The sequence below is a fragment of the Nelumbo lutea genome, chromosome 3, assembly GCF_056320005.1.
Source record: "Nelumbo lutea isolate HS-2025 chromosome 3, American lotus-T2T, whole genome shotgun sequence".
In the NCBI taxonomy this organism is placed as follows: domain Eukaryota; kingdom Viridiplantae; phylum Streptophyta; class Magnoliopsida; order Proteales; family Nelumbonaceae; genus Nelumbo; species Nelumbo lutea.
In genome coordinates, this window is record NC_142686.1 from 36093436 (window position 1) to 36121243 (window position 27808).

Genomic DNA, 27808 nt, shown 5'->3' on the forward strand with positions numbered 1-27808 from the left:
TTCTTTGGTATTCCTCTTGAGGGGGAGTATTCTGAGGAACCATTTGCTATGTCTCCAGTTGTTCCTCTTCCAGTTCCTTTTGAGTCTTCTATTGAGTCATCTTCTTCTGTTGCCTCTCCTTCCATTATGTCTACCTCACATGTTCCTTCTCCCCCTCCTCCTCTAGCTCATCCTCCTATATTTTCCTCACATCCTATTCTCCAAAGGTGGTACCAAAAACAAAGATTCATGCATTGGCAAGTTGTTTCTTCATCAGAGCCTCTTGCACCTCTCATCACTACTGAGGTAATAGGTTAGCCTTCCTTTGACCCATCTGCTACCTTCCTAGACCTTGACCTTCCTATTTCCCTTCACAAAGGCAAGCGGAAGTGTACAACACATTGTATCTCTAAACATTTGTCCTACACTTGGGAAGTGGTTGATTTCCTTGAAGGGAAGGATCTAGTAGGCTGTAAGTGGGTTTTTACTATCAAATATCATGCTGATGGCACCATTGAAAGGTACAAGGCTAGGCTGGTTATGGGATTGATTATCTGGAGACCTTTGCTCCTGTTGCCAAGATGACTTCTATGAGAGTTTTGCTATCTCTGGCTGCACACTCAGACTGGCCACTTTATCAGATGGATGTAAAGAATGCATTTCTGAATGGAGAGTTACATGAGGAGGTCTATATGTCTCTTCCTCCAGGGGTGTATGAAACTAATATCAAAGGAAAGGTCTGCAGGCTGAAGAAATCTCTTTATGGACTTAAACAACCCCCTAGAGCATGGTTTGAAAGATTTAGGGCTGCCCTTGTTAGCTTTGGCTATGTACAGACATAGTCTGATCATGCCCTCTTTGTGAAGAGGAGAGGATCCTTGGCCGTTTACCTAATTGTGTATGTTGATGATATTGTTGTGACTGATAATGATGTATCAGGGATTAATGATCTCAAATCCTTCCTTCATACAAAGTTTGAGATCAAAGATTTGGGGGAATTGAGATACTTTATCGGCATAGAAGTTGGCAGATCCAAGGATGGAATACTTATCTCTCAGAGAAAGTATGTACTTGATTTGCCCTCTGAAACAGGGAAGATGGGTGCTAGACTAGTTGCTACTCCTATTGATATGAGCCATAAACTTTTTGCTTCAGATGGAATATTGTTGAAAGATAAGGGAGTCTTCTAGAGACTACTTGGAAAACTTCTCTATCTATGCATGACTCGGCCAGACATTGCATATGTTGTTAGTTGCATTAGTTAGTTCATGCATGCTCCCAGGGATACTCACATGGTAGCAACAGAGCGAATTTTGTGTTATTTGAAGGGTTCCCCTGGAAAGGGAATTCTATTTGCTAAGTATTTCCATATGAAACTTGAAGCCTACACAGATGTTGATTGGGCCGGAAACATTGATGACAGAAGATCTACCTCTAGGTACTGTAGCTTGGTGGCAAGTAATATTGTCTCTTGGAGAAGCAAGAAACAATCAATTGTTGCTCGATCTTCATCCGAAGCTGAATACAGAGCCATGGCTCATGGGGTTTCTGAACTACTGTGGCTTAGATCCTTGATGGAGGAATTGGGTATTGAGCATGATAAGCCAATACCCAGTGCTCAAAACCCAGTGCAACATGACAGAACTAAACATATTGAAGTTCGCAGGCACTTCATTCGAGAAAGAGTGGCTTCTGGAGAAGTGTGTCTACCTTTCATCACCTCTGAAGGATAGTTAGCTGATTTCCTCACCAAGGGCATTCCCAAGGCTAAACTTCAGCATGATACTGGCAAGCTTAGCATGATTGACATCTATGCTCACCTTGAGGGGGAGTGTAGAGAAGATGGGCCGAACGGCCCATAGGCTGTTTATCCTTCTTTATTTTTTATCTTCTTTGTTGTAATGGGCCTTAATATGGGCTTTATTCTTTCTTGTGTTATGTTTTTTTTTTTTAATTTACTGCCCAACTAGGGGCCTCTCTGTAAATTATTAAAGTTTAACTTAATGAAATGGAATTAGGGGTGTAAGAGAGAAGGTTATGTTTGAAAATCTCTCTCTCTGAACCCTAGTTGCCGCCACCTTCTTCTTCTTCTCTCCTCTTGAAACATGATTTCTACTACTTTCTTTTGATTTTCTGCAACTTTTTAAACAGTCATTTCTTTTCAAAAGGTTGTTTTTCTTCTCGACCCCACCCCAAGAGCTGGAAAATATATATATGAAATATAAGATATTAGAGAAGTCCTTATAGGACTAAAGGAGAAAATAAATATTTACATAAAATCCCTCACAGGACTAAAGAAGAAAATAATAAGAAGGAAAATACAATACAACAGGGGCTACAGAATATGATACATCATTGACTCTTCACATTACTTATAAGATTACTATGCTAGTAAATCTGAGTGTCCTGGACAGGTTTGAATGAGCCGGGATCAATATATATGGTCATAATCCATATAGAGAAAAAGGTAGTTGTGGGAGGAACTATTCTATATTCGAGAACTACTTAAAGGTCCCTGGTGTCTAGGGGTGATTTTAATGTCTTGAGATAGTCATACAAGAAAAACAACCCAAACCAATGCATCACAACTAGTATAAAGAAGTACTATCTTTTATCAATAATTGTGAGCTCAAAGAGTTAGCCATGCTATAGGCTAGTTTCAGTTGGTCAAAATTTCAAGTTAAACCTATGTTCTCCAAAGGAGCATTGAGTGAGACTTAAGAACAATAGTATAGGTTATTGGCAATATTGGAACAAAACGAGGGAGATAAGAGATTTGACAAAAGAAATAGGAACTAAATTGAATTCATAGATCAGCAAACAGTTTAGACAACACAATGGCCAAACAAAGGGTAAAGAGGGCTCAACTATTTTGGGGACAATTATTGGATCAAGTAATAGAAATAGCATAAAAAGGGACTAAGAAAGGGTTAGGTAGCAGGTGCCATCCTAAATATAACAGGGCTAGGTCTGTTCTGTTTGTAACTGATTTTATTCCTCAATCACTATAAAAGTCAATAGTTACCAATCAAAAAAGAAAAAAAGCATACACATATCTAAATTATATCATCTAGTACTTGTAATTTTGTTATGATGGTAGCTATTGTTCATTAGTTGAATCATGATTTCTTAGAACTTGCATGAGATAGCCTGCTGTACGCCTTTCCGATAATCGACAAATAATGTAGGCAAGAAGCGATCCTTCAGGAAGTTCTCCACAAAAGATAACAACCCATCATTCCTGTAAAATTTTGAAGACCACAAATAAAGAATGACATTACGATGAAGTCAAAAGAATATAAGATATGTGTGAAATAACCATATGAAATGCATTTATTAAGATTAGGTGGAAATCAACGCATGGGAAGAGCTGTAATAGATACTAAAACACATTTTTTGATTAATGGTTGGGAACTTTCACTAATTAAAATGAAAAAGAGGGATAGGTTACCTAAAACAAGAGTTGAATCCATTGGACTAAAAAGAGCAATTAGAAACTGTTGGATTGAAGTCTCTTTATGTATGAGTGTTCGGCTAATAAGAGTCCTTATTAGCCTATACTTAAGTTTAAGTTATCCTGTACTGGGCCTAAGCCTGTTTAATGTTTTAAGTTGTCTGGGTGTCCCATCACTAATCAGGGGCATTCCAGTAATTCCTTATATCATTGTACTATATTCTAATATAAATAACAGTATTGTCAACTGAGCTATTCAGTTCGACATTCACAGTATTTCAGAGGTCTTCTTCTCTTCTCTACTACTTCGAATACAGCTCCGAAGCTCACATGGTATCAGAGCATTAGCTTCTCCCTTGTTTCAGCCGGCGCACTTTCTCTTCTCTTGCTGTCTTTTCATCTTCTTTCTTCTTTTCTGGGTTGCTGCAGTGAAAACCTAGGGTTGTAAGAGAACAAAGCAAGTTCAAACCTAGGGTTTCCCTTGGTTGTAGGGCTCAAGGGAAGTAAGACCCAGAAGCAGATGTCCTACTAGGTTATTTCCAGCAAATATTAGCTATTTGGCTACTAAGAGAGGTCTGTATAGGACAGACCTAGTTGAGGACGGATTTCAGCAGTCCTAGCACTAGCTGAAAGGGGGAGAGCTTCTTCTACAGTTGCAGATTTGAAGCTCCAGCAAGACTTGCACAGCACAGTGGTAAAGAGCCCTAATTTCAGGTCGGTTATCAGCCCAGAACCTCTCACTTGCTGCTGTACCCGAACTGCTTCAGCTCAAGTGAAGTTTACCTAGCGAGCTACCAGCACCTGATTGTCCAGCACTGTGAACACTTCGGCCAGCTCTAAACAGAGCCATCTACTCTAAGACTGAAGTCAGGATGTCCTCACTACTTCCCGTGATCTCACAGGCTATTTAGATGGGGACAAGAAGGAACCTGAAGTCGGCAGTCCTGAGCATGCCGTGTGGCACAAGGAAAATGCCACAGTCATGTTTTGGTTGCTGGCCTCCACGACTCCTTGGGTTTCCAGAACTATTCATCATTTCCCTACAGCTGCTAAGATTTGGGAAAAGGTATCTAAGACCTACGGCCAGAAGAAGAACAATGCTAGAATCTACAGATTGAACCAAGACATTGCAATTCTAAGGCAAGGAGATATGACGGTTGCAACATACTTTGCAACTCTGGAAGGCCTTTGGGAAGAGCTTGATCATCACTTGATATTGGATTGGGAAAATGCCAGGGACAAGGAGAGACATGATAAGCAAATTGAAAGCAGAGCCTTCAAGTTTCGGGCTGGCCTAGACCTAGTGTATGAGGGTATAAGGTCACAAATTCTAGGGAGAGATGAATTACCGGAGCTACACCATGTCTATTACCTGGTGAGAAATGAAGAAGTCAGGAGAAAGGAGATGCAAGTTGATTCTCAGATACAGTCAACTGAACTATCTGGAGAACATTCAGCCCTAGTCTCCACTATGGGAAACAGATATCCAGACAAGAAGTCCCTCAAGTGCACCCACTGTGGTGGTGAGAAACATACAAAAGAAAAATGTTGGGTCCTGTATCCTCATCTGAGCTGCATTGAGAAAGCTTACAAAAAATTCTTGCCACCAACAACAACAACAGTGGTGACAACCCACAAAGTACTCCAACAGTGTCTTCTTCCTCCATAGGGAAGGTTGCTGACTCCTCTGGACTGGTACTTTGGGTTTCACGGCTAGTGAGGTAGAGGTTCTCAGTCGGGCATTAGCCCGTCTAAAAAACAATTCCTTTGCTTCCACCTCTCTTGCTAGATTAGGTACAGTCTCTACCTTTAGTGCGACTAGCTCCATTGATTCCACTTCTTGGGTGATTGATTCCGGAGCAACTGACCATATGACACATATGTCCTCCTTATTCTCTTCATATCATTTGTTGTCTGGCCAGGATAAGATGAGAGTGGTTGATGGGTCTTTCTCCACCATCTCTGGAAAAGGGGTGGTTGACCTAAGCAAGGACCTCCCTCTTAAATCAGTCCTACATGTTCCTAGTCTTACCTCTAACCTTTTGTCTGTTTCGAAGCTTACAAAAAATTTGAACCGTAGTATAACTTTTTTCCCTACTCATTGTGTCTTCCAGGACAGATTGACGAGGAGAAAGATTGGGAGTGGTCATGAGTATGGAGGCCTCTACTATTTTGATGCAGACATCGGCTCAGCCCTACAAGCTTCTGCTGCTACTAGTCTAGAAAGTGTGGAGTCAATAGCTAGGCTGCACCTGTGGCATGCTAGGCTAGGTCATGTGTCTTTCTCTTCATTAGCAATGTTGTTTCCCGAATTGTTTAAGGGCATTCCAAGTCAGAGTTTAATTTGTGATGTGTGTCAAATGTCAAAACAATGTAGAATAGTGTATCCAACTTCTAGTAATGAAATTCGAGCTCCTTTTGATTTGGTTCATTCTGATGTTTGGGGACCTTCACCCATTGTTTCCATTGATGGCTTCCATTACTTTATCAGTTTTATTGACCATTATTCTCGGTGCACATGGATTTATCTGTTATTCCAAGTCACTATGGCTTTTTTGCAAGATGATGTTTGGGGACCATTATTCCAAGTCACTATGGCTTTTTGCAAGATGATTGAAACACAATTTGATAAGAAGATTAAGCAATTTTGGTCAGACAATGCTGCTGAATACTTTGAAAAATCCCTGAACTGATTCATAGAAGATGCTGGCATGTTACACCAATCATCTTGTGCTAATACCCCTCAGCAAAATGGAGTTGCTGAGCGCAAGAACAGACATCTATTGGAGATAGCTTGACCCCTACTATTCCAGCACAAAGTGCCCAAGCAATATTGGTCCCAAGCGGTACTCACTACATCATACCTGATAAATCGGACTTTCTCTGTTTTTTGTCCCACTCTTCCAGAATTTCCTCTTCCCCCACGGGTTTTTGGCTGTATATGTTTCATACATGTGAAGGATCCAAAGAAAACCAAGCTGGATCCCAAGGCTACAAAGGGAATATCTAGTAAGGCTCCAAATGTGCCAGTTACTCCTCCTGATGCAGCAGCTGCTCTTGAAGATTCCAGTAGGCAATAGAAGGAGATACTTACCTACAATAGAAGGAAAAATGGCTCTCAACCTCATGACTACAACCAGTTGAACTCAGATCAATATGTCTCTGCAATTCAAGGTAATTTTGACTCATATACTTCGGATTTTGATTTTCTTATTGCTCTTCGTAAGCCTGTCCGTTCTTGTACCACCCGACATCCCATAGCTGATTTTGTTTCTTACTCACAATTATCTCATGCCTATCACTCTTTTGTGTCTGCTCTTTCCTCTGTACGTGTTCCTTCTAGGTACTCAGAGGCAGCATCTGATCCAAGGTGGAAAGAAGCTATGAATGAAGAGATGAAAGCCCTAATGAAAGCAAGAATTTGGAAATTAGTGGACCTGCCAGAGGGGAAGGGCACTGTTGGGTGCAAGTGGGTATTTACAGTAAAGCATAGGGAGGATGGGTCAATCGAGAGGTACAAGGCCAGACTCATGGCAAAGGGATTTACTCAAAAGGAAGGAATTGACTACAAAGAAACCTTTGCCCCAGTAGCAAAACTCAACACAATCCGGGTTCTATTGTCACTTGCAGCAAATTTCCCATGGGAACTTCATCAGCTGGATGTGAAGACTGCCTTCCTAAATGGTGATCTTCATGAAGAGGTATTCATGGAACCTCCACCAGGCTATGATGTTGGCAAGAAGGTGTGTAAACTAAGGAAAGCATTATATGGTTTGAAGCAGTCTCCCCGGGCATGGTTCGAGAGACTTTGTATGGCCATGAAGAAAGTGGGGTACACTCAGAGTGGTGCAGATCATACCTTGTTTACAAGGAGACAAAATAGCAAGCTTACGGCACTCATTGTTTATGTGGATGATATGGTGATTACCGGGAATGACTTGGAAGAGATAAAGAGACTGAAGGAGTTCCTAGCTTCAGAATTTGAGATCAAAGACTTGGGAAATCAGAGATATTTTCTTGGGATTGAAGTTGCTAGATCAAGAGAAGGAATCTACATATGTTAGTGGAAATATGTGCTAGATCTCCTAGAGGAAACAAGCATGATGGGATGTAGGCCAACAGACACTCCAATAGAACAAAACCATGGCCTACAAGAATCAATGGGTGAGGACTACTGTGATAGAGAGAGATACAAAAAATTGGTAGGAAAGCTGATATACTTATCTCTTACTCGGCCAGATATTGCTTATGCAGTGCATGTTGTCAGTCAATTCATGCACTCATCAAAGATCCCTCACATGAGAGCAGTTGAAAGAATTCTCAGGTACTTGAAAACTTGCCCATGGAAGGGAATTCTATTCAGAAAAAACAGCAAACTTGAAATTGAAGCCTATACTGATGCAAATTGGGTTGGGTCTGTTGGAGACAAAAAATCAACCTCAAGTTACTGTACATTTGTGGGAGGAAACCTGGTCACATGGCACAGTAAGAAGCAGAATGTAGTGGCTAGATCAAGTGTAGAAGCAGAATATCGAGCTATGGCCCACGGGGTTGCTGAACTCTTATGGCTCAAAACTCTTCTTAATGAGCTTGGCATTAAGGCTGAAGGTCCTCTCAGGCTGTATTGTGACAATAAAGCTGCCATCAACATTGCCAACAATCCCGTGCAGCAAGACAGGACAAAATATATTGAGATTGATCGACACTTCGTTAGAGAGAGAATTGTCTCGGGAGAACTCTGTGTGCCTTATACTCCATCTGAGATGCAAATTGCAGATGTATTGACTAAAGGGCTGGTAGCAACAAAGTTTAGGGACATACTTGGCAAGCTAAACATGATTGATATCCATGCTTAGCTTGAGGGGGAGTGTTGGATTGAAGTCACTTTATGTATGAGTCGACTGGTAAGAGTTCTTATTAGCCTATACTTAAGTTTAAGTTATCCTGTACTGGGCCTGTGTTAATGGGCCTAAGCCTATTTAATGTTTTAAGTTGTCTGGGTGTCCCATCACTAATCAGGGGCATTCCAATAATTCCTTGTATCATTGTACTACATTCTAATATAAATAACAGTATTGTCGACTGAGCTATTCAGTTCGACATTCACAGTATTTCAGAGGTCTCCTTCTCTTCTCTATTACTTCGAATACAGCTCCTAAGCTCACAGAAACAACATTTGCAGATACCCCTTGGAAATATAGCCCAAGGTCTGTTAAAAATGATGCATTCCACTGGTTCGTAAAATGAACTTGACATTGCCTAGAGAAATCTTTAATCTCCCTAGTCCACCTATGATGAGATAGGATTAGCAGAACTCAATGGCTGTTCAGTAGGCTGTGGAACCAATAATAACATTGTTAGAATGCTCGAGTCAGGGGTATTTTGGTCATTCTGGATTATCTGCTTGAGAGTGAAAGGTATATTGTATCTGAGTTTAAGTTATGTGTCCCATCTTCTATGAGGGACAAAATGGTCTTTCCTGTAACTCTATGTTTTTGAATAAATACAAGTGGGTCAGCTAGGGGAGAGTGATTTTGACTCTCTTCTAGTCTGGCCGAACCTTTCTTTCTTCTTCTTCTTCTTCTTCTTCTTTCTCTTTTCTTTCTTCTTCTCTACTTTAACCTAGAATCTGCTAGGGTTTACTAACATGGTATCAGAGCTGTAAGGTCGTATCCTCATTTCTTTCTTGCTGCTGTTCTCTTTCTGGGTTCGCCGCCAACTTTCACAGTCATCTTCTTCCTTTTCGACTGACCTGAGTGGAGGTTCGATAAGGGGCTGAAAAGGAGCTGTCGTTTTGTGGGCCTGGAGGTGAGGATGCCTTCGGTTGTTGCTGTGGTGGTCTTCGGAGTGGTATACTAAACCCTCTATTCAGTATCGAAGAGGGCTGAATGTGGACAGGTATGAACACTACTGTTGTTTGTCCAAGTAAGGGACTGTGAATGTTTCTTTTTGTTTCAAAAGTTGGTTATGGTGGTGCTCAGTGTGACTGATATGCATCTCAGTCGTGTTCCTTTGCATTTCTCTTCGTATGTGTGTTGAAAGAAGAGTTGTCGACTGCTGAAGTTCACAACAGTAGTAGATTGGTGGTGGTTGTGTCGTGGTGATTGGTGTATCTATGTTTCAAAATATTTAAAAGTGATCTCCTATACCTTGTGTGTAATCAGTTCTGCAGTGTGCAGCCCAAGTGTTTGATGTGAGGACTGAGTGATTTCAGTCTTTGTGTGTTGATGGTGAATGGTTCTGCAGTGTGCAGCCCAGGTGTTTGATGTGAAGACTGAGTGATTTCAGTCTTAGTGTATTGATGGTGAATGGTTTTGCAGTGTGCAGCCCAGGTGTTTGATGTGAAGACTGAGTGATTTCAGCCTTAGTGTGTGGTGTGTAATGTGTATTTAAAGAAGCTGGAATTGGTGGTGTTATAAGTGAGATAAGTCTTGTGAAAGAGTGTGAGGTTGTGTTGTATATTTGAAGGTGAAATAATTAAGATGGCTTCATTTGAAAATGGGAATGATAACAAAACAGGTGTCATGCTTTCTCCAGACTATCTAACTGTTCAAATGACATCCATCAAGTTGAATGGTGAGAATTATGTACCATGGGAAAAATCTGTGGAGGTGTTCTTGAAGGCCAAGAGGAGGGTAAAACATGTAAGAGAGGAGAAACCTCCCTTTGATTCCCCTGGGTTCAGTGACTGGGAACAAGTAGATGCACAGATAATGACATGGCTCTGGAACAGCATGGAACCAAAGATTAGTGTGAACTTCATGTTCTTAGATACAACTAAGGAAATCTGGGATCATGCTAAGAAGTTGTACTCTGGACAAGATAATACAACTAGGGTGTATCAGTTGTAGCAAGAGTATTTCAATTTGTAGCAAGGGAGTCAAAGCTTAGAAGATTACTATGCAAGCTTAGAAGATTACTAGTGGTCGGACTGGAGGCTGAGACTTAGGGGGAGGTCGGGGAAGAGGAACGAGTAATACTCAGAGAAAGTGTACATATTGTGGTTTAGAGGGGCACACAGTTAATTTCTGCTATGATTTGCGTGGTGCACCCAACACTTGGGCTAACCATGCTAGGACTAAGGGTAGTGACACAATTACTGAAAGTCAACAAACTGACCCAATCCCCTCCACATCTACTTGTGCTTTTGAGAAGGAAATGGTGAGTGTACCACGTGCAGTATATGAGCAGTTCATTCAAACATCTCAGCAGAACACCGCTACACTTGCCCATTCAGGTATGGCTTGCTTAGCTTCCAAAGACTCACACTGGATCATTGACTCCGGGGCCTCGGACCATATGTCTGGGACTCATGATGTATTTTCATCCCTTTCCCACTCCTCCACACCTCAAACAGTTACACTTGCCCATTCAGGTATGGCTTGCTTAGCTTCCAAAGACTCACACTGGATCATTGACTCCGGGGCCTCGGACCATATGTCTGGGACTCATGATGTATTTTCATCGCTTTCCCACTCCTCCACACCTCAAACAGTTACACTTGCTAATGGTTCTACATCTCCTATCTGTGGTGTTGGTGATGTTAATCTCTCCTCCTTGCCTTTATCATTTGTTTTATATGTTCCTAAGTTTCCTTTTAACCTTATGTCTGTCAGTAGATTAACCAAGTCTCTTAATTGTTTTGTAGCCTTCTACCCTTCTTCTTGTGTGTTTCAGGATCTCAAGACGGGGAGGAAGATTGGAGGAGGGCATGAAGCAGGTGGATTATATTACCTTGATGGTGGTGGTCCTCCAGTAGCTTTTCAGTCATCTCTTACTCCTCTTCAATGGCACTGCAGACTTGGTCATCCTTCTCTCAAGGCCTTGAAGTTACTGGTTCCTTCCTTGAGTCATCTTTCATCATTAAATTGTGAGTCATGTCAATTGGGTAAACATCATAGAGTCTCATTTAGTCCAAGAGTTGATAGTTGTGTCTCAAGTCCTTTCTTTTTAGTTCATTCCGATGTATGGGGTCCAATTAAAGTGGTGTCATACAATGGGTATAAGTATTTTGTAATCTTTGTTGATGACTTTTCAAGGATGACATGGATTTATCTTATGAAAGATCGTTGTGATTTGTTCCCTATTTTTCAAAATTTTATGCTGAAATACGCACTCAATTTGGTGTTCATATTAAAATTCTTCGCTCCGATAATGCCAAAGAATACAACTCCTCACCATTTCAGCAATACCTAGAACATCATGGGATCATTCATCAAACTTCTTGTGCCTACACCCCACAACAGAATGGTGTAGCTGAACGAAAAAATCGACATCTTCTTGAAACTACTTGATCCTTGATGATTAATATGAATGTCCCAAAACATTTTTGGAGTGATGCTGTTCTTACATCTTGTTTTCTTATCAATCGGATGCCCATGTCAATCCTTGGAAGTCAATCCCCTTTCTCCGTGTTGTTTCCCACTTTATATCCATTTCCTCTTACCCCAAGAATCTTTGGCTGTGTTTGTTTTGTTGAACACTTGGGGCCTGGGTTAGACAAGCTAGATGCTTGAGCTACTAAGTGTATCTTTCTTGGCTACTCAAGGACTCAGAAAGGGTATAAGTGTTATAACCCAAAATCCCATAAATCGTTTGTGTGCTCTTGTCACCTTCTTTGAGTCAGTTCCATTCTTCTCAGATGCTAGGGTCTCTTCCTCTCCCTCTGCGGTTCCCCTTCCTGTACCTGTTGTGGACATCCTTCCAGTAGCTCCTGTTTCTACTATAGATGCACATCCTATGCCTGTTACTACTGAGAAGCCGCCAATCACTCAAGTGTATACCCGTAGAAGTGCATTGGGCCCTCCTCCACTTCATCCCCTGCCGACAGATCCTGCTACTACTCTTTCTCCTTCAGATCCGGATCTTCCTATTGCTCTGCGAAAAGGTAAACGTGCTTGTACTTCTCACCCCATTTCACACTATGTTTCTACTGCTCACCTTTCTGCTTCTCATTGCAAATTTATATCATTACTCTCATCTGTTCCCATTCTCAAGACTGTCCAGGAAGCTCTTGCCTCCCCAGGGTGGCGGCAAGCAATGGAAGAAGAACTCTCTACTCTACAACATAATCACACATGGGAACTCACCGCTCTTCCTTCCGGTAAGCACATAGTTGGGTGTAAATGGGTCTACACAGTGAAGTATCTTCCTGATGGCAGTGTGGAGTGATTGAAAGCGAGGTTGGTGGCCAAGGGTTATTCTCAGATGTATGGTGTGGACTATATGGAGACATTCTCTCCTGTGGCTAAGATTGGTACAGTTTGGGTGCTGATTTCATTAGCTGCTATGTATGATTGGCCTCTTGTACAACTTGACATAAAAAATGCCTTCCTGCATGGTGATCTAGTTGAGGAGGTGTATATGGAGCAACCACCAGGGTTTGTTGCTCAGGGGGAGTCTGGCAAAGTGTGTAGGCTCAAAAAGGCAATTTATGGACTGAAACAATCTCCACGTGCTTGGTTTGGCAGGTTCAGTGAAGTGATGAAAGCCTTTGGGATGAAACAATGTCAGGTTGATCATTCTGTGTTTAGCTATAACTCAAAGGATGGGAAAATCTTGCTAGTCGTGTACGTGGATGATATTGTCATAATTGGGAGTGATAGCAATGGAATCAACAGGTTGAAGAAATTCTTACAGGATCACTTCAATACGAAAGATCTAAGGAAGCTGAAATATTTCCTGGGAATAGAGGTTGCGAGGTCAAAACATGGGATCAACCTATGTCAGAGAAAATATGTTCTTGATCTACTTGAAGAAACAGGGTTGTTAGGTGCTAAACCAGCAGAGACTCCTATGGAACTCAATGCCAAGCTGAGTGTTGATGCGGGTGAAGAGTTTGATGATCCTGGAAGATACAGAAGGTTGGTGGGCAAATTGAACTACCTGACCATTACCCGACCAGATATATCATTTGCTGTGAGTGTGGTGAGCCAGTTTATGCAACATCCTCGGGTTCCTCACTGGGAAGCTGTTCTAAGAATTGTTAGGTACCTAAAAGGTGCTCCAGGTCATGGTTTGTTATACCAAAGTGGAGGAACTCTTGAGATAGTAGGGTACACAGATGCTGACTGGGTTGGTTCTATATCAGACAGGAGATCAACTACAGGGTATTGTACCTTCCTCGGTGGCAATCTTGTAACTTGGAAGAGCAAGAAACAAACAATGGTGGCAAGAAGTAGTGTAGAAGCAGAGTACAGGGCTATGGCCCATACCACATGTGAGCTAGTATGGCTGAAGAACTTGCTTCAAGAGATGGGATTCTCAATTGACAAACCCATGAAATTATACTGTGATAACCAAGCTGTTGTTCACATCTCTTCCAATCCCGTCTTTCATGAGAGAACTAAGCATATTGAGGTTGATTGTCACTTTGTAAGAGATAAAGTGATAAGTGGGGTGATAACCACATCTCATGTGAGCTCAGGAAATCAGTGGGCAGATCTCCTCACAAAGGGATTGTCTTGGGGAAGAATAGATTACATTTGTAACAAGCTGGGACTATATGATATATACTCTCCAGCTTGAGGGGGAGTGTTAGAATGCTCGAGTCAGGAGTATTTTGGTCATTCTATATTATTTGTTTGAGAGTGAAAGGTCTATTGTATCTGAGTTTAAGTTATGTGTCCCATCTTCTATGAGGGACAAAATGGTCTTTCCTGTAACTCTATGTTTTTGAATAAATACAAGTGGGTCAGCTAGGGGAGAGTGATTTTGACTCTCTTCTAGTCTGGCCGAACCTTTCTTTCTTCTTCTTCTTCTTCTTGTTCTTCTTTCTCTTTTCTTTCTTCTCTACTTCAACCTAGAATCTGCTAGGGTTTACTAACAAACATTCCACACCAGTAATAAAATACATTTGCCAACAGCCATTCAATCTCTTGGTGTGGCCCCATGTATTTTGTCACTGGCGTGGGGTGTTATCATTGGTTCGACAGCCCACTACACAGTTAAAGTGTTCAGCTAATCTGAGTTCACCTATGATAGTCTACTCAATTTTTCCAATGCTTGACCTAACCAAGGCACACTTATCTATAAAGATCTTTTTACATCTTTCCATCTGCTCTAACAGAGAGGCTTTCAGTTGAAAGAACACTTCTGCACCACTACAAACATCAATAGACCCCACCAAACCGCCAGAAACAGAACCATTCCAGATCTCTTCCAAACAAATGTTGAGCAGTATGTTTATTCCGGAATGGAAAACATACCAATGATTTACTAATTTCCAGTATTGCCTCTGTTAGGTTGAAGGGTTTTATGTATTGATGGTTCGGCTGATAAGTGTTCTTATTAGACTGTATTTGTGTTTAAATTGTTATGTACTGGGCCTATGTTAATGGGCCTAAGTTTATTTGGTGTTTTAAGTAGTCTGGGTGTCCCATCACTAATCAGGGGCATTCCAGACATTTCCTGTAACATTGTACTGTAATCTAATATAAATGATAGTACTGTTGACTGGGTTAGGCAGTTCAACATTCTCAGCACCTCTTGGTCTCCTCCTCTCTTCTACTACTTCGGCTACAACATTTCAGCTTAAATGGTATCAGAGCATTAAGTAATTTCCTGGCTACAGCCGACGCCATCTCCTCTCTCTTGCTGTCTTTCTTTCTTTCTTTTTTATCTTGGTTGCTGCGGTGAAACCCTAGGGTTGCAGGAGAACAATACAAGGTTCGAACCTAGGGTTTCCCTTGGTTGTAGGGCACAAGGGAAGTAAGACCCAGAAGTTGATGTCCTACTAGACTGTTTCTAGTAGTGAGTAGCCATTCGGCTGCTAAAAGAGGTCTGTATAGGACAGACCTAGAATGAGGACTGATTTCAGCAGTCCTAGTATTGGCCGTAGGGGGGAGCACTCTCTACAGTTGTAGTAATCGAAGCCCAAGAGAAGTCTGCATAGTGCAGTGGTGGAGAGCTCTCAGCTTCAGGTTGGTTACCAGCTCACAGAACACCTTATTTGCTGCTGTAATATGGACTACTTCAGAACTGTGACAGTCACGGCAAGTCTGAACCAGTGTTGCAAGCTGTCAGAACCTTCTTCAATACTGCAACTAGTCTTTTTTCAGAACTGTGAACACTTCGGCTAGTCTGAAACAATGTTATCTACACAGAGTCTGCAGCCAAGATGTCTTCAATATCCGGAGAGGTCTCTTCTAGGGATATCAGACCTGGTGGGAGGTCTTCAAATCTGGAAAACCCGAATCTGCACAGCTTGTAAATTACGAGTGTGCTGCTGGATGAATACAACTTCAAGGAGTGGTCCGTTTCTGCAGTGCTTTTTATTACTTCCCATGATCTCACAGGCTACTTAGATGGGAGTAAGAAGGAACCTGAAGTTGGCAGTGCGGAGTATGCAGTGTGGCGCAAGGAGAATGCCACAGTTATGTCCTGGCTGTTTGCCTCTATGACTCCACAAGTTGCTAGGACTGTTCAACACTTTCCCACAGCAGCCAGATTTGGGAAAAAGTGTCTAAAACCTATGGACTGAAGAAAAATAATGCTAGGATCTACAGATTGAATCAAGAAATTTCTGCCTTAAGGCAAGGGGATATGACAGTTGCAACATATTTTGCAAACTCTGGAAGGACTTTGGGAAGAACTTGACCATCACTTGATTTTGGACTGGGAAAATGCCAGGGACAAGGAGAGACATGATAAGCAGATTGAAGAGAGCAGAGCCTTTAAGTTCTTGGCTGGCCTGGACGTAGTGTATGAGGGCATAAGGTCACAAATTCTAGGAATAAATGAACTGCCCGAGTTACATCATGTCTATTATCTGGTAAGGAATGAAGAAGTCAGGAGAAAGGAGATGCAAGTTGACTCTCAGATTCAACCATCTGAACAATTTGGTGAACATTCGGCCCTGATTTCCACTAAGGGAAACAGACATCCAGACAAGAAGCATCTTAAGTGCACTCATTGTGGGGGTGAGAGACATGTAAAAGAAAAGTGTTGGGTCCTGTATCCTCACCTGAAGCCAGCTGCATTGAGAAAGGACAAGAAGCAACAGAAGGGTCATGCGGAAAGTGGGAACCTTGTCACTAGTAACAATGGTGACAACTCACAGAGTATATCAACAGTGGCTTCTTCTCCCATGGGGCAGGTTGCTGATTCCTCTGGAGCCGGTGCCTTGGGCTTCACAGCTAGTGAGGTAGAGGTCCTTAGCCGGGCTTTAGCCCATCTAAGGAGTAATTCTTTTGCTTCCACCTCTCTTGCCAAATCAGGTATAGTCTGCCTTTAGTGCAATTAGTTCTATTGACTCTACTTCTTGGGTTATTGATTCCGGTGCAACTGACCACATGACACATATGTCCTCCTTATTCTCTTCATATCAAATGTTGTCTGGTTAGGATAAGATGAGAGTTGCTGATGGGTCTTTCTCCACCATCTCTGGAAAAGGGGTGGTTGACCTAAGCAAGGCCTCTCTCTTCAATCAGTTATACATGTTCCCAGTCTCACCTCAAATCTTTTGTCTGTTTCAAAACTTACCACAAATTTGAACTGTAGTATAACCTTTTTTCCTACTCATTGTGTCTTTCAGGACAGATTGACGAGGAGAACTATTGGGAGCGGTTATGAGTATGGAGGCCTCTACTATTTTGGTGCAGACATCGGTTCATCCTTACAAGCATCTGCTGCTAGTAGTCCGGAAAGTGTGGAGTCAATAGCTAGGTTGCATCTGTGGCATGCTAGGCTAGGTCATTTACCTTTTTCTTCATTAGAAATGTTGTTTCCCGAATTGGTTAAGGGCATTTCAAGTCAGAGTTTAGTCTGTGAAGTATGTCAAATGTCAAAACAATGTAGAATTGTTTATCCAATTTCCAGTAATGAAATTCGAGCTCCTTTTGATTTGGTTCATTCTGACATTTGGGGCCCTTCACCTATTGTTTCTATTGATGGCTTTCGTTACTTTATCAGTTTTATTGACCACTACTCTCGATGCACATGGATCTACCTGTTAAAAGGAAGAGATGAAGTGCCACGGATAACTATGACATTTTGCAAAATGATTGAAACACAATTTGATAAGAGGATTAAGCAATTCCGGTCAGATAATGCTGCTGAATATTTTGAAAAATCCTTGAACTTATTCATGGAAGATGTTGGCATGTTACATCAATCATCCTGTGCTAATACCCCTCAGTAGAATGGGGTTGCTGAGCACAAGAATAGACATCTATTGGAGACAACTCGAGCCTTACTATTCCAGCACAAGGTTCCCAAGCAATATTGGTCTCAAGCTGTACTTACTGCATCACATCTGATAAATTGGATGCCATCTAAGGTGTTGGGTAGGAAAACCCCTTTCTCTGTTCTGTGTCCTACTCTTCCAAACTTTCCTCTTCCTCCACGGGTTTTTGGCTGTATATGTTTTATACATGTGAAGGATCCAAAGAAGACCAAGTTGGATCCTAGGGCTACGAAATGATTATTTTTGGGGTATTCTCCTACATAAAAAGGGTTACAAGTGTTATGATCCTGTCTCCAAGAGAAAGTATGTCACCAGAGATGTGGTCTTTATTGAGTCTCAACCCTATTTTCAGTCTTCTCAGAATCCTCTTCAGAGGGAGACTAGTGGGATGGAAGAGGATTCTCATTCTCCCTCCTTTTTTGTTCCCCTATCTGCCTTGGGCCTTCCATCCTCTTCTTCTACTCCTAGTTGTTGTATCTCGGGTCAACCTAGTGAGGCTCGCACTGTGCCGGTTACCTCTCTCAATATTGCAGATATCCCTGAAGGCTCCAGTAGGGAACAAAAAGAGATACGAATCACCTACAACAGAAGGAAAAAGGGCCCTCAAACTCATGACAACAACCAGTTGGACTCAGATCAATCAGTCTCTGCTATCCAAGGTAATTCCAACACACATACTTCTGATTTGGATCTTCCTATTGCTCTTCATAAGCCTATTCGTTGTTGCACCACTCGGAATCCCATTGCTGATTTTGTTTCAGTTGAAAAACAGCCCACTTGATGTATGGAACTGTTTGAGATTAGATGCAAACCAGAAAATGAACAAACAGGAGAAGAAGAGAAGAGAGAGCTGGCGGCAATGAGTGTTAGAGAGTAAGAAGTTCGAACATAACCCCTCTCTAACACTCTAAACATCTTATTAATAAGTTAATCTTTGACAAATTACAGAGAGGCCCTTGAGTGAGCAGGAAAATACAAAAAACAGAATATTACAGAGTATGGGCCCAGAATAAGGCCCACAACAGAGAGAAACATAACATAACATGAAATGACAGTCTATGGGCCATTCGGCCCATCTTCTCTACACTCCCCCTCAAGCTGAGCATAGATGTTAATCATGCCCAGCTTGCCAGTGTCATGTTGAAGCCTTGCCTTGGAAATGCCCTTGGTGAGAAAATCAGCCAGTTGTCCTTCAGAAGTAATGAATGGAAGACACACTTCACCGGAGGAGACTCTTTCACGAATAAAGTGTCTATCAACCTCAATATGTTTGGTTCTATCATGTTGTACCGGGTTGTGAGCAATGTTGATGGCAGCCTGATTATCACAGTACAACATCATGGGTTTGTCATGATTTACCCCAAGTGTCTGAACATAGCCGAATTTAACAAGTGCAGCTCTAAATCTCTCAAACCAGGCTCTAGGAGATTGTTTGAGGCCATAAAGAGATTTCTTCAGTTTACATACCTTTCCTTGCATATCTTTCCCATACATTCCTGGAGGAAGACACATGTAGACCTCCTCATGTAAGTCACCATTCAGAAATGCATTCTTTACATCTAACTGATAGAGAGGCCAATCAAAGTGAGCTGCCAGAGATAAAAGAACCCTCACAGATGTCATCTTAGCAACAGGGGCAAAAGTATCCAGATAGTCAATCCCATATGTCTGTGTGTAGCCCTTTGCAACAAGTCTGGCCTTGTACCTCTCAATAGTCCCATCTGCCCTGTATTTAATGGTAAAAACCCACTTGCATCCAACTGGATCCTTCCCTTCTGGCAAATCCACCACCTCCCAAGTACCATTTTCATGTAGAGCATCCATTTCAGCCTGCATGGCATCTCTCCATTATGGAATCCCAAGAGCTTCTGATACAGACCTAGGAATGGGGTTAGAAGCAACTGAAGAGAGGTAGGCACAATATGAAGGGGAAAGTAGGTCATAAAAAAGGTGTTTGGAAATGCAGTGTGCAGTACACTTCCGCTTTCCTTTCCTAACAGCAATGGGGACATCAAGATCTGGGAAGGGGGATTCCAAGGGAGCTGAAGCAATACCTGTTATCTCATCTGTGATTGGGAGGGTATGAGCCTCATCTGTTGTAAGGGAAACTACTTGCTCATTCCTGGATCTCTGCCTTTGATACACTTTGGGATTATGGGTAGGACGAGGAGGTAAAGAAATAGGAGCACTAGGACAAGAGGAATGAAGTGGCTGATCCTCCTTTGATTCATTTTGTGAGGATACAGATTTGTCAAGAGACTGAACTGGGACAGGAAGGGGAATAGCAAAAACTTGTGACAGACTCTCCCCCTGTTGACAATGTCCTTCCTGAGAGGAACCATAAAAAGGAGAAAGTTCATCAAAGGTAACATCCATAGAGACATGTCTGGTGCCAGTCTTTGGATCAAAACAACAATAACCCTTTTGTGTGGGGGAGTAACCGAGGAAGATGCATTTGTGGGCTTTTGGTTCAAACTTGTGTCTCTGCACACTTGGAATGTGAACATAACAGGTACAACCAAACACACGAAGAGGAATTGGGAAGAGATCCTTATCTGGATGAAGAAGACTGAAGGGGGATTTAAACCCTAAAACCCTGGATGGCATACGGTTTATGAGGTAGGTAGCAGTAAGTACAGCATCACCCCAAAATCTTGTGGGAACATGTGAGACAAATAAAAGGCTCCTTGCAACTTCAACAATATGTCTATTTTTTCTCTCAGCAACTCCATTTTGTTCAGGGGTTCTAACACAGGAGTTTTGGTGAATAACCCCCATGTCAGAGAGATACAAGGATAAGCTCTTCTCAAAATACTCTTTTGCATTGTCAGATCTGAAAACCTTAATTCTGGTACCAAATTGAGTCAAAACAAGCTCATGAAATTGCCTCACAAGTCTCGGGGCTTCGTCTCGGGATTTCATTAAGTATATCCAAGTGAATCTAGAAAAGTCATCAATGAACAGGATAAAGTATTTGTAGCCCCCCATAGAGGATAAGTGGTAAGGCCCCCACACATCAGAGTGTACAATATGAAAAAGAAAAGAGGATCTTTTATTGCTCACAGGGTAATTTTTTCTACAATGCTTTGACAACTGACATGACTCACAATTGAGACTGGACACACTGACTCCCTTAAACAGTTTGGGAAGCAAATGACTTAAAGCAGAAAAAGGTAAATGACCCAACCGACAATGACTCAACATAATTTGACTGACTGACTCTGAAGAAGTAGAACCAAAAGCAGCATTCTTGGGATGATCAAAGCATTGGCCAGGGGTGTCGAGCAAGTATATTCCATTCGCTTCATGGCCACTCCCAATCACCTTCTGAGACTTCAGGTCCTGAAACACACAGTGAGAAGGGAAAAAGGTTACACAACAATTCAATGACTTGGTCAAGCTACTTACAGATAACAAGTTGGTATTTAACTTAGGTACATGAAGAGTGGAAGATAAAAGTAAAGAGCCTGTAGGCTTGACAGTTCCCTTGCCAGAAATGGGGGCAAGAGAACCATCAGCTAAGGTGATTTTGTCACGACCAGGAAGCAAATCATATGACACAAACAAAGTGGAAAAGTTGGTCATGTGATCAGAAGCACCTGAGTCAATGATCCAAGGGGTCTTGGGATTACTTGAGGTAGATGCATGGTTAGCAGAAGCCCTTATACCTGAGTGAGAAAATGCAGAGGTGGCTGGACTTCCAGAAGGGTTGGATGATGAAGTTACACCTTCAAGCTGGCTGATCATCCTTCCAAACTTCTCATAATCAGCTTTCATGGCTTCCAATTGTGCACTTGCAGACTCAAACTCTGTATCTGTACTTGTGGCTGTATGTGCACTTCCTGTCTTTCTACTGTCATTCTTCTTCTGGAATCGGATAGGGACAAGATTGGGATGCAATTTCCAGCACTTGTCCTTAGTGTGTTTCGGCTTCTTGCAATATTCACACACCACCTCCTTCTTTCCTGTGCCACTGGGGGCTCCTGTAACCCCTTTGGGTTTGATTCCCATATTTGCAAAATGATCATTGATACTGACCCCTTGAACCTGCACTTGCCTCCTGCTTTCTTCACTGCTGACCAAAGCATATGCTTGAGACAATGAAACATCTTCCTTGGACAAGATGTTTTGCTTTGTAATGTCATATTCAGAATTCAGCCCTGTCAAGAACTCAAAGACCCTATTCCTTTCAACCAATTTCCTATATGTTTCAGCATCCTTAGGGGTATCCCATGTCACGGCCTCTATCAAATCAATCTCTTACCATATAGATTTTGGGGCTGAGAAGTATGCTGCAAGTGACTTCTCCCCCTGTCTTAGATTCTTCACATCACTTCTCAGTTTGTAAGCTCTGGCAACATTCAACTTCTGGGAGTAAGTTTCTGCAACACTATCCCAGATTTCTTTAGCCGAGTTCATCCACAAGTAATGTTGGCTAATCTGTGGCTGCATTGAGTTCACAAGCCACCCAATCACTATGTAATTCTCCTGCACCCATTTCTCATAAGAGGGATCCTCCTCTAGGGGATCTTTTTTGCTCCCAGAGATAAACCCCCACTTTCCTCTACTGCAAATATGAATTTTTACGGATTGTGACCAGGCCAAATAATTGGTTCCATCCAATTTAACTGTAGTTACAGCCAACAAGGAATCAGTTGTAGTTCCCAAATTATGTCCATATTCAGCAGTGCTCTTGTTCTCAATTTCTGAGAAGTCCATTATGTAACAACTTCAATTAGGGTTTCGGCAGGCCTTTAAAAGTGATCTGATTTCAAAGAACTCAGATTGAGTTGAAACAATAGCAAACACAACAACACACAAACTCAGTTCAGAACTGACAGCCGTGAGAACCAAGTTCGGTGGCAGCACTTTCAAAGAGGAGAAACTCTGATTCAGCCTTCAAGGAACAATCAGTAGGCCTCCAAACAATATGTATTCTTGGTTCCCAACAATAATTTCCCAAGGAGAACAAAGAAAACAGTCCACAGTACCTAAGAGGACTTTTTACAAACACTATGTATGCAACAGTCAACACTTCACTGTTAACAAGCAGAAATCACTTCAAGAACACTTTGTCTAAGTCCAAGAAGCAGCTGAACTAAAGTAGAGGCTTGTACCACTCAATTTAGATCAGTTTTTGGCAGTATGGAAGCCCAATAACAGCCGAACCACACTTCCAGAATAACCTAGAAATCAGTCCAGCAATAGTGCGCCGAATGGAGGTGTTTTGAATGCTTTAACAGTCCTCCCAAATAACAAAAAAATAACTCAGCAAAGAACTGAGAAAAGACTTACAGCAAGAGAGTCTCTGGTTTGAACTATAAACCAGGCCGAACACTTGTTCTCTAAGATAACTTCGAAAGTCCTTTTCTCTGATTTCAAATCAGGCCAAACAACTTGCTCTCTGGTTCTTCCTGGTCACCGAACCCTTCTCCAAGTGTATAGAAACTTGGGCACCCTCCAATGACCTCCAAGAACCAGGCGGATGACTATAAACTTTCAGCCCTAGAACCTCCTCATGTAGTTGGCTGAACTAGAACCACATGAGGGACATGCCAAGCAATGGCCCGCTCTGATACCAAGTTGAAAAACAGCCCACTTGATGTATGGAACTGTTTGAGATTAGATGCAAACCAGAAAATGAACAAACAGGAGAAGAAGAGAAGAGAGAGCTGGCGGCAATGAGTGTTAGAGTAAGAAGTTCGAACATAACCCCTCTCTAACACTCTAAACATCTTATTAATAAGTTAATCTTTGACAAATTACAGAGAGGCCCTTGAGTGAGCAGGAAAATACAAAAAACAGAATATTACAGAGTATGGGCCCAGAATAAGGCCCACAACAGAGAGAAACATAACATAACATGAAATGACAGTCTATGGGCCATTCGGCCCATCTTCTCTACAGTTTCTTACTCACATTTATCTCTAGCCTATCACTCCTTTGTGTCTGCTCTTTCCTCTGTACATGTTCCTTCTTGTTACTCAGAGGTTGTGTCTGATCCAAGGTGGAAAGAAGCTATGAATGAAGAGATGAAAGCCCTAATGAAAGCAAGAACTTGGGAAGAGCACTGTCGGGTGCAAGTGGATGTTTACTGTAAAGCATAGGGAGGACGGGTCCATTGAGAGGTACAAGGCCAGGCTTGTGGCAAAGGGGTTTACTCAAAAAGAAGGGATTGACTACAAAGAAACCTTTGCCCCAGTAGCAAAGCTCAACACAATTCGGGTTCTATTGTCATTGGCAACAAATTTTTCATGGAAATTTCATCAGCTAGATGTGAAGAATACCTTCCTAAATGGTGACCTTCATGAAGAGGTATTTATGGAACCTCCACCAGGCTATGACTTTGATAAAAAGGTGTGTAAACTGAGGAAAGCATTATATGGTTTAAAGCAGTCTCCTCGTGCATGGTTTGAGAGGCTTTGTGGGGCCATGAAGAAAGTGGGGTACACTTAGAGTGGTGCAGACCATACCTTGTTCATTGTGAATAAACCCTAGTTGATTCTAGGTCAAAGTAGAGAAGAAGAAAGAAGAAAGAAAAGAGAAAGAAGGAGAGAAGAAGAAGAGAGTTCGGCCAGACTAGAGAGAGTGTGAAAATTCACTCTCTTAGCTGACCCACTTGAATTTTATTCATAAAACTTAGAGTTACAAGAAAGACAATTTTGTCCCTCATGGAAGATGGGACACATAACTTAAACTCAGATACAATAGACCTTTCACATTCAAGAAGATACTCCAGAATGACCAAAATACCCCTGACTCGAGCATTCTAACACTCCCCCTCAAGCTGGAGAGTATATATCATATAGTTCCAGCTTGTTACAAATGTAATCTATTCTTCCCCAAGACAATCCCTTTGTGAGGAGATCTGCCCACTGATTTCCTGAGCTCACATGAGATGTGGTTATCACCCCACTTATCACTTTATCTCTTACAAAGTGACAATCAACCTCAATATGCTTAGTTCTCTCATGAAAGACGGGATTGGAAGAGATGTGAACAATAGCTTGGTTATCACAGTATAATTTCATGGGTTTGTCAATTGAGAATCCCATCTCTTGGAGCAAGTTCTTCAGCCATACTAGCTCACATGTGGTATGGGCCATAGCCCTGTACTCTGCTTCTACACTACTTCTTGCCACCATTGTTTGTTTCTTGCTCTTCCAAGTTACAAGATTGCCACCGAGGAAGGTACAATACCCTGTAGTTGATCTCCTGTCTGATATAGAACCAACCCAGTCAGCATCTGTGTACCCTACTATCTCAAGAGTTCCTCCACTTTGGTATAACAAACCATGACCTAGAGCACCTTTTAGGTACCTAACAATTCTTAGAACAGATTCCCAGTGAGGAACCCGAGGATGTTGCATAAACTGGCTCACCACACTCACAGCAAATGATATATCTGGTCGGGTAATGGTCAGGTAGTTCAATTTGCCCACCAACCTTCTGTATCTTCCAGGATCATCAAACTCTTCACCCGCATCAACACTCAGCTTGGCATTGAGTTCCATAGGAGTCTCTGCTGGTTTAGCACCTAACAACCCTGTTTCTTCAAGTAGATCAAGAACATATTTTCTCTGACATAGGTTGATCCCATGTTTTGACCTCGCAACCTCTATTCCCAGGAAATATTTCAGCTTCCTTAGATCTTTCGTATTGAAGTGATCTTGTAAGAATTTCTTCAACCTGTTGATTCCATTGCTATCACTCCCAATTATGACAATATCATCCACGTACACGACTAGCAAGATTTTCCCATCCTTTGAGTTATAGCTAAACACAGAATGATCAACCTGACATTGTTTCATCCCAAAGGCTTTCATCACTTCACTGAACCTGCCAAACCAAGCACGTGGAGATTGTTTCAGTCCATAAATTGCCTTTTTGAGCCTACACACTTTGCCAGACTCCCCCTGAGCAACAAACCCTGGTGGTTGCTCCATATACACCTCCTCAACTAGATCACCATGCAGGAAGGCATTTTTTATGTCAAGTTGTACAAGAGGCCAATCATACATAGCAGCTAATGAAATCAGCACCCAAACTGTACCAATCTTAGCCACAGGAGAGAATGTCTCCATATTGTCCACACCATATAACTGAGAATAGCCCTTGGCCACTAACCGCGCCTTCAATCGTTCCACACTGCCATCAGGAAGATGCTTCACTGTATAGATCCATTTACACATAACAGTGTACTTACCAGGAGGAAGGGTGGTGAGTTCCCACGTGTGATTATGTTGTAGAACAGAGAGTTCTTCTTCCATGGCGTGCTATCACCTTGGGGAGGTAAGGGCTTCCTGTACAGTCTTGGGAATGGGAACCGATGAGAGTAATGATATAAACTTGCAATGAGAATCAGAAAGGTGAGTACTAGTCTGAAATGGGATGAGAAGTACAAGTACGTTTACCTATCCACAAAGCAATAAGGAGATCAAGATTTGAGGGAGGAGCAGTAGCAGGATTTGTCGACAGGTGCTGAAGTGGAGGAGGAGCCGAAGCACTTATGCGGGTATACACTTGAGTAATTGACGGCCTCTCTAATAGTAACATGCATATGATGTGCATCTGCAGTAGGAATGGGAGCTACGGGATGAGGGTCCACAACCGGTACAGGAAGAGGAACCACAGAGGGAGAAGAAGAGACCCCGACATCTGAGAAAAATGGAACTGATTCAAAGAAAGTGACATCAGAGCACACAAACGATTTATGAAATTTTGGGTTATAACACATACCCTTTTTGAGTTCTCGAGTATCCAAGAAAAATACACTTCGTAGCTCGAGCATTTAGCTTGTCTACTCCAAGCCCCAAGTGTTGAACAAAACAAACACAGCCAAAGACACTTGGGGTGAGAGGAAATGGAGACAAAGTGGGAAACAACACGGAGAAGGGGGATTGACTTCCAAGGATTGACATGGGCATCCGATTTATCAGAAAACAAGATGTAAGAATAGCATCACTCCAAAAAATGCTTTGGGACATGCATATTGATCATCAAGGACCGAGCAGTTTCAAGATGTCTATTCTTCTGTTCAGCTACACCATTTTGTTGTGGGGTGTAGGCACAAGAAGTTTGATGAATTATTCCATGATGTTCTAGGTATTGCTGAAATGGTGAGGAGATGTATTCTTTGGCATTATTAGAGCAAAGTATTTTCATATGAACACCAAATTGAGTGCGTATTTCAGCATGAAATTTCTGAAAAATTGAGAACAATTTACTATGCTTTTTCATAAGATAGATCCATGTCATCCTTGAAAAGTCATCAACAAAGATTGCAAAATACTTAAACCCATTGTATGACACCACTTTAATTGGACCCCATACATCAGAATGAACTAAAGCAAAAGGACTTGAGACACGACTATCATTTCTTGGACTAAATGAGAATCAATGATGTTTTCCCAAGTGACATGACTCACAATCTAATGATGAAAGATGACTCAAGGAAGGAACTAGCAGCTTCAAAGCCTTGAGAGAGGGATGACCAAGTTTGCAATGCCATTGGAGAGGAGTAAGAGACGACTGAAAAGCCACTGGAGGGCCACCACCATCAAGGTAATACCAACCACCTGCTTCATGCCCTCCACCAATCTTCTTCCCTGTCTTGAGATCCTGAAACACACAAGAAGAAGGATAGAATGTTACAGAACAATTAAGGGACTTGGTTAATCTGCTAACAGACATAAGGTTAAAAGGGAACTTAGGAACATATAAAACAGATGCTAAAGACAAGGAGGAGAGATCAACATCACCAACCCCACAAATAGGAGATGTAGAACCATTAGCAAGTGTAACTGTTTGAGATGTGAAGGAGCAAGAAAGGGAAGAAAATACATCAGGAGTCCCAAACATATGGTCCGAGGCTCCGGAATTAATGATCCAGGGTGAGGCTTTGGAAGCTAAGCAAGTCATACCTGAATGGGCAAGTGTATCTGTGTTCTGCTGAGATGTTTGAAGGAACTGCTCATATACTGCCGGTGGTACACTCACCATTTCCTGCCCAGAAGCACAAGCGGGTGTGGAGGGGGTTGGGGCAGTTTGCTGGCTTTCAGTAATTGTGCTACTACTCTTAGATGTAGCATGGTTAGCCCAAGTGTTGGGTGGACCACGCAAATCATAACAGAAATTAACTGTGTGCTCCTCTAAGCCACAATGTGTACATTTTCTCTAAGCATTACTCC

General features: G+C 42.0%; 1 protein-coding gene across 6 annotated transcripts in view; it reads right to left on the reverse strand.

Annotated features, from left to right (window-relative positions):
* Positions 1-27808, reverse strand: part of LOC148864234 (exocyst complex component SEC8-like) — a 208324-nt gene that overhangs the window by 37117 nt on the left and 143399 nt on the right. For all 6 annotated transcript variants that reach the window (XM_088980927.1, XM_088980926.1, XM_088980925.1 and 3 more), the window contains one exon: positions 3120-3220. In XM_088980927.1, coding sequence (XP_088837053.1) covers positions 3120-3220 — 101 coding nt within the window. The remainder of the gene's footprint in view (positions 1-3119; positions 3221-27808) is intronic.